At 35.1% G+C, this 7,778-nt stretch overlaps 1 protein-coding gene across 5 annotated transcripts; it reads right to left on the reverse strand.

The window, feature by feature from the left end:
- Positions 1-388: 388 nt before the first annotated feature.
- Positions 389-1,597, reverse strand: LOC109172847 (disease resistance protein RPH8A-like). 5 transcript variants are annotated; one of them, XM_019322075.1, is made up of 3 exons: positions 1,027-1,597; positions 944-996; positions 389-835 (listed from the first exon to the last, which is right to left on the reverse strand). In XM_019322075.1, the coding sequence occupies exons 1-3, from the start codon at positions 1,517-1,519 to the stop codon at positions 674-676; spliced, it is 708 nt and encodes a 235-aa protein (XP_019177620.1). In that variant the 5' UTR covers positions 1,520-1,597; the 3' UTR covers positions 389-673. The 5 variants fall into 5 exon arrangements, with proteins under 5 accessions (XP_019177620.1, XP_019177622.1, XP_019177623.1 ...); XM_019322077.1 differs by having other exon boundaries at positions 389-764; positions 813-835; positions 944-1,597; XM_019322078.1 differs by having other exon boundaries at positions 389-739; positions 812-835; positions 944-1,597.
- Between the last annotated feature and the right edge of the window lie 6,181 nt (positions 1,598-7,778).

The raw sequence follows: 7,778 nt of genomic DNA on the forward strand, positions 1-7,778 counted from the left end.
GAAAGTGATCTTAAATCAAGTCAAAAGCCTTGTTCCGACCACTTTTGGTATCCGGAAAAATCTTTGTTGTTATTTCCGATCACTTTTTGGTATCAACTTGATTTAAGATCACTTTCAGGTGGTCAGAAATTTCATAATTTCCAGTAGTGTGTTATGCAATAAAATGAAAAAAAATATGTTATGCAAGCTTAGGGTGCCTCCCAACTAGCGTTATTTTTAATGCCGTATGCCCGATGTTACCTCAATTGATCAAAGTGGGTTAAACAACTTTGGCTACTCAGGGTCCTACCTGAATGCAAGTTTGAAAAAGAATAGTGAATTGAACATTGCAGTGGACTGTTACAACTTAGCCATTGGAGCAAAAAAAACAACATAACATACACACAGCTGAAATTGTTTAGATCAAATGAAAACCAAAAATACATTCTGTTTGTTTTCTCCCAACCAAAGAGACAAATCACCACCAATCTGGATTGGACTGGACAAGTGGCTAAATTTATCAACATTAGCCAGTGCATCAACTCATGAAAGCTAGGCAACAGACCGGAGAACTTATTCATTAATAAACTTCAGCCATGAACTTATAAGCTGAAACATAAAGAGAAGTTCAAATTCAATTGCAACACATCAGAATAATATTTCCTCAGTCACTGCACTTTCTTCTTCAATGCATTCACCAGAATAACTTCTTCAGATATTTCATCACACTCTTATCAGCTTTCAATATTTCTTCTTTAGAGCTTTCAACACTTTCTTCTTTAGAGCTTTCGACACTTTCTTCTTCAGAGCTTTCGACACTTTCTTCTTTAGATCTTTCAATAATAGGCAATTCAACCTTGAAAAGTAATTGAAAATGAGTAAAAAACAAATAATTAATTAATACATGGAATTAGAATACAGAAAACTAATATTTTGAAATAATGAACAAGAATTAGAGAGAAACCTTAGTTCCAACTTTACGAACACGAAGTGGACAATCTGCCTTTCCCTTTAATGTTCTGCTTTTTGCAGAAGAAATCTGCGTTGCAGAAGTCACAAGAGAATAATAAAAACATTCTAATACAATTAAATTCAGTGTTCCAATTTTTGCAAAATTAATAGGAACTTGTTTCAATTCCCAACAATATCTTAAGACAAGGCGCTCCAAAACTGGGAAATGATTAGGACTTGCATTCCAATGTTCGAGATTTGACCGTGAAATAAGAAGTGCCTTTAATTCCCGAAAGCCCTGCTTCGATGGTTTCCACGTTGGGCCACAAAAGGCGAAATCTTTTAGTTTAAGCACCTCAAGGTGTGGCAACTTGCCAATTGTGCCCATCTCCTTCCATGGAAGATAAATATAACGAAGTGTCAACTTCTTAAGGTTTGGTGGAAAACCTGTTGGAAGACAAAAGCGCTCGACCCTTCCTACTTCAAACTTCAACTTCTCAAGTAGATGTAAATGCACAAGGCTCCCTAGATGGCTAGGCACCAATTGTCCTTCAATGTAAATCCCAAGTTCCTTTAGGTTTGGAACCATTACGAAGTTTGATTTTTCGTCGGAGCTAGCAACTTTTAACCAATAAAGAGTTTGTAGATTGGTTTTTACTAAGCAAGGGAGATATTGTGAACATCTCTTGTCAACATGCATATGCCTCAATTGTGGCAACCCCAAAATATCAAATGGCAGGTGCAAAGGACATTTTTCCATCCAAGAAGTAACTATGAGAGTTAGCAACTTTTTAAGCTTGAGAAATTGAAGCTCGTAAAGAGAACCAATGGTACTTAAAAGACATGTATCTCAAATGAACCAAATATGTTATTTCACTAGGCATGCCTTGTGACCATTTAACTAATGATAAATCCAGTACTCTTAACAATTTCAAACATGGGTATACCAACCTGCATTTTGAATGGTATACATCTTTACCAAAGCAGAGAACTGAAAAGATTACCAAAACAGAGAACTGAAAAGATTGTATAGGGAGAGCAATTTTCATAACTTGCTTCAGTGATCGGCCAATGACTTGTTTGACAGCTTAACCAATGACTAGCTTTTGGAGCATGGTTGTCATTGATAATGCTCAAAGCATTCCCCTTTATTGCTTGTCTCACACAGACCTCGTGCACTCGATCATGAACCTTACATGATTTAACTTTGCCATCAATACTTAGCTCATTACTTTGAACTAAACCTCTATTAATGAGATCATGCAAGTGACTCTCCGCCACTTCTTCCAAACTCATATTGTCATGTGGCATTAAAAATCCCTTTGCAACTCATAAGTTGATTAATCTCTTAACGGGAATGACATTGTCTTCAGGAAACACACCAAAATAATGAAAGCAAGGTTTCAAGTGAGGAGGTAAGTAGTTGTAGCTCAATGAAAGTATTTTTGAAATTCTTTTGTCATTATCATATCTATCAACTCTACCCAAAGTTTCCTCAACATCTCTCCATATTTCTAGCGACTCTTCTGTTGTCGCTAAAAGTTCGGCAATTACAACAACTTCTAGTGGTAATCCACTGCAACCAAAAACAATCCTTTTCCCAATCGTCCAAAGTTTGCTCCACATCTCTCTATATTCCACAGATGGAACCCATTTGCTTTGCCCAAACACTTTCCTTGAAAATAATTCCCATAGATTCTCTATAGTTTGATACTTCACATGGTAGGGATCTGCACTTAAGTATTTAGCCACCTTTGTGAACCGAGTAGTTAGTAAGATTCGGCTTCCATTAAAATTATCTGGAAAATATCCTTTGATGGCATCCCATGCAGCAGTGGTCCATAAATCATCCAAGAAAATTAAATACTTCTTGCCCATCAAGCTTGTGCATAATTGTTCAGCTATTTGAGCATCATCTATGTTGTAGATTTCACTTGTTATTGGTGAAATACAACGCAATAGACCAATGAGAATCTCTTTGAGGTTAGGAACCTGAGACAAAACTACCCACGCTCGAATGTCAAAGCTAGCAATAGTAATTGGATGTCTATAGACTCTTTTGGCTAATGTAGTTTTTCCTATGCCTCCTTCCGCAACGAGAGGGATAACTTGTAGTTGGCAATTTATATCCTACACCACGGCGCGCGTTGCACTATGCACCCAGATGCAAAACGACGTCGTTTTAATTTTTTTTTTTTTGAAATTTCCCGCCCCAGTGAATGACAGTAGTTTTTTCTTTAAAAAAAACCCGTTGTTCAAGAATGTACATAATGTTATACTAGAATACACATAATTGTATACATGAATGTACATAATTATATAACAAAATATACATACTCTTTTTAAAAGATAATACACATAATCTAACATAATACATAATAAACATAAACTTTTAACATAATACACATCAACTATTAACATAATACACACAAATTTTCTGATTCGGATGTACATAATTGTATAAAAAGAATGTACATAATTGTATAAAAAATGTACATAACTGTATGAACCAATACACATAACTGTATAAACAAATACACATAACTGTGTGAACAAATACACATAATCCCAGCAACTTCCTACCGTGCCTCCCAAAACGACGTCGTTTTGGGAGGCGCGCGGCGCACAGTGCTATGTGCGCCGTGGTGTAGGGTATAACGATTGCTTGTAGTTTTAGCACAGGGTTTTCAACATATTTCCGAAACTTGTGAATATTACTATTCCTCAAAATGGTGAATACTGATCTCATAAAGTGTGAATAACATAGGCGGTTAACTATCGTCGCTATATCACTGTGGAATCCTACAATTACTTCATTCTCAGGCTCTAAAGCACTTTGGTAGGTATCCCAAACCGTAATGTTCTTTTCCTCATCAGGGTCTAAAGCAGTTCCTTTTTTTATCATCAGCAACCATTCTTCAACTTCCTCAATTTCTCTTACCATTATTTTCAAGGTCCCACGAAGATGCCCACATTTAGCTTCCGAATAGACTAGTCCCAGTTTAGATTTTACTTCATACTTGTCATATATTCCAGCAACTTTATGTTCAAACCAGCCATTCCGCATTTTCTTCTCACACCCCTCCTCCAAAAATGCTTGCAGAATGCAGAGCTTGGCAGACAGCAACTTGATGGTTTCGAGCAGCCACACCTTCATTCCTCCGGCATCAAAAATCAAAAGTAGTTTGGGCTCCATAAGGTCTTGCTCTACTATTTTGATTAGAGTGGTTACAGCATCTAAAGCCATTCTATTGAACTTCTCTAAAGTGTTTCTGGAATTCCATCAATTATAGAGCAAGAAATTAAATAATGGAATGATTATAACAGATCAGAGATGATTGTGCATGCAATGCAAGATGGGTATGGTTAAAATCTAATATACTCATACTACTGGAAATTCTAAAATTTCCGACCACCTAAAAGTGATCTTAAATCAAGTCGAAAGCCTTGTTCCGACCACTTTTGGTGTCCGGAAAAACTTTTGTTGCTATTTCCGACCATTTTTGCTTTCGATTTGATTTAAGATCACTTTTAGGTGGTCAGAAATTCCATAATTTCCAGCAGTGTCAGCAAAACCATTGCATCTTTGAGCGAGCTAGTTTCTAAACTTCACGTGGTTCAACCAAAAAATGCAAAGTTTGTTACCATTACAAGTTTTAAATTTGTTTTTCAATTGTTTGTATGCTGAGGGGCTATTATATTTAAATTTCAATTGCATATAGAATCTGCTATATATTGTTTGTATGAAAATGTTTTATATTACAAATGAAAACATTTTCATAGCATTGTGTGCAATTTGACCAGCATGACACACAATACTATTTGTGCATTCGTGTTGTAGCTTTTGTGCATTTATGAAAAGTTTCAAAGGACTCACAAGAGGATGTAGTCTCACTAGAACATTAGCCTATATATATATATATATATATATATATATATATATATATAGTTATCACACAATGAAAATGAGATAAATGTAACGTTTATCCGTTACTATTATTATAACATTAGGATAAGTTATGATAATATTCAGTATTTGATATGTGGTGCAACACTAATAACCTAACAACTAGACTACCATTATGATTAGGAGTCTAGTTAGGGTTTAGGAGACCTAAAGACAATCAACCACAATGATGGCCAGTGGTTATATAAGGTCACTAGTCCTCTCACTGCTCACATTACATACCTCATACACCATCTAGAGAGAGCTGAGTAAAGTGAGAGACAAAGCACTTATCATCTCTGCAGCAGTCCGGATCGCTCAACCGTAAGAAGAACTATGGCTGGAGGTTAGTACGATCCTATTATCACATATAAGATTATGCATGTGATATTTTAGTCTAACAGTTGGTATCAGTTGCCTGTATAATCTCTGCCTAATTTGTTTAATTGCTTAAATATTTGCACATTTATATATTTTGTTATATAATTGAGATACATGTGTAAATATTCTTGAGTATGCAATTAAATTTGCTGGACTGCTGAAAATAATTTTCCGCATTAAGAATTAATTAAAAAAAATTATTATTGGATAATTATTTTGGCCTACTGCTTCGCCATTTTTTCTCATGCCGACATCCATTTTTTCTGTTGGCGCTGCTTACGGTAGAAAATTGAAGAAGATGATGATGTTATGTTAATGGGCCAGGTCTGGCCAAATTTGGGCTAGACCTGGGCTCATTAAGAAAAAAAGAAAATTATATTTTTTTTTAATCTGGGCCTGTTATGGTTTTGGATCAAACCTGAATTGATATTTGGACTACATCAATTCATTCAGATTAACATCTTCATCATATTTGGACTTCTTCTAATTAAATTATCCAATTGAAATTTTTTTATTAAGTCTATTATTAAATTATTATTCAACTTTGAATAATTATTCAGTTTTAATTTTTCAGTTGAATTTTAATTTAATAATGTTTTTCAATTTAATTGTGGAGTATTTGTGAGTAATATGCATAATCTGAGCATGCTATGTATCTCTTTATTGCAATAATTATTTGACTGTTATAATTATATGCCTAGAAAAGCATGCTCATTAAGAAAATTTTAGAGCCTTTTAGGTCTAAATTATATGTTATGCATGATTTAGTGCCTTTTAGGTGAATTAGTGCCTTTCAGGTTAGATTATGCATATTATTACTCACTCTTCAGTTATTACTCCACTCGTTCTCTTAGAAAGTACCTAAAGCACATAAAGTACATAAACAATTCGTAGTTTACCCTATTCAAAGCCTTATCCATAGGTGAAACTACTCTTTAGATCTATCAAACGATTTTACTTCAAAAATGAGAACACATGAATTAGGGAAGTTTCTTGGGGAGGAATACTAGTTCTATGGCCCTGGCTTAAACGCCTTGTTGCTACTAGTCTCCTTGCGACGCTACTCTGTCTAAGGAGTTGGTATTTAACCGAGCTTCGTCTCGACCAACTTTCCTGGGAGTATACCTAAAGATTGACTATCATATTTTGGTTTAATCTGTTTGTTTATTAGGTTTTCTTGCTAATGTGATTATGTTCTTTGGTTAATTAAAGAGTAGCCACATCATCTTTAATTTTTCCAAAATTACATATTAAGTTTTACTCACATAAAGTTAATGCAAGAATATTGTAATTCACTCTGCGTGATATGGCAAAATTTAGCCCACAGGCAATTTTGTTATATTTGTAGGGTTAATTAGGATGAAATACCATACTATGATCATAATTTGCCCATAGGGATTATGTATCGGCATATAGTTTTGGTAGTTTTGTCATTAAGGGTGGAAAAATTAAAATCGCACCCATTCCGTTTCCACCATTCAGTTTTGGTAAATTCATTATGCGTAAAAATTTAGCCCACAGGCAATTTTTATGGCATCCGAATTTATCTTTCGCATAATTTTACATTGGTAATATTATGTACTTCAGTATCTCTCTCTAATTTTGTGCCTCGAAAATATTCTAACCAAGCATTAATCATTATTCTTTACAGCAACTCATCCTGTCACTCAAGTTCCAGCTATTAAAATTCCAATCCTTAATGAAGAAAATCACAAGGAGTGGAAAGATGCAATTCTCAGACAATTAAGATTATTAGAGTTGGATTACGTTGTTCTCAATGAGGAACCCCCTGAGGTTACTGAAGAAAGCACTGGCGAAGCCAAGCAGCTTCGCGCTCGATGGGAGAAATCCAATCGATTATGTGTGGTCTTCATTAAGTCACGAATTTCCACAAAAATTCGTTTTTGCTTTGAGGACATTAAGAAAGCGAAACATTTGCTCAAAGCTATCGATGATAACTTCATTGAATCAAAGAAAGTTTTGGCAATGACTCTAATCATGAAGTTGAGAAATTTGCGTCTTTCCACTGTCAAGGGAACGCGTGAACACATTATGCAACTCAGGGATATTGTGGCTCAATTAAAGGAGTTGGAAATCATTCTACCAGATGATTATTTGGTGCTTTTTGCACTTGATACCCTTCCTCAGGAGTACAATCCTTTTAAGATTTCCTACATCACACATAAAGAGGATTGGTCTATCAATGAGTTGATAACCATGTGTGCAATGGAGGAACAAAGGCTTGTGGCTAAGCTTGGGTATGTTCCATCTTCTTTTGTTTGTTTCAAATCTAATATGTCAAAGTTAATACTAATTCTTGGTGGATTGACTCTGGTTCAACAATCCACATTGCAAACTCTTTGCGGGATTTGACAAAATTGAGACAACCGACGGGAACTGAGTGTAGCATCTTCTCTGGAAACAAGATTGCGTCACCAGTTGAAGCTGTCGAAGTTTGCAATTTAGTTTTGGACAATGGTTTTGTAATGATATTAGAAAAGACATTTTATGTTCCTAGTTT

This window comes from Ipomoea nil, unplaced genomic scaffold (genome assembly GCF_001879475.1).
Source record: "Ipomoea nil cultivar Tokyo-kokei standard unplaced genomic scaffold, Asagao_1.1 scaffold0436, whole genome shotgun sequence".
NCBI lineage: Eukaryota > Viridiplantae > Streptophyta > Magnoliopsida > Solanales > Convolvulaceae > Ipomoea > Ipomoea nil.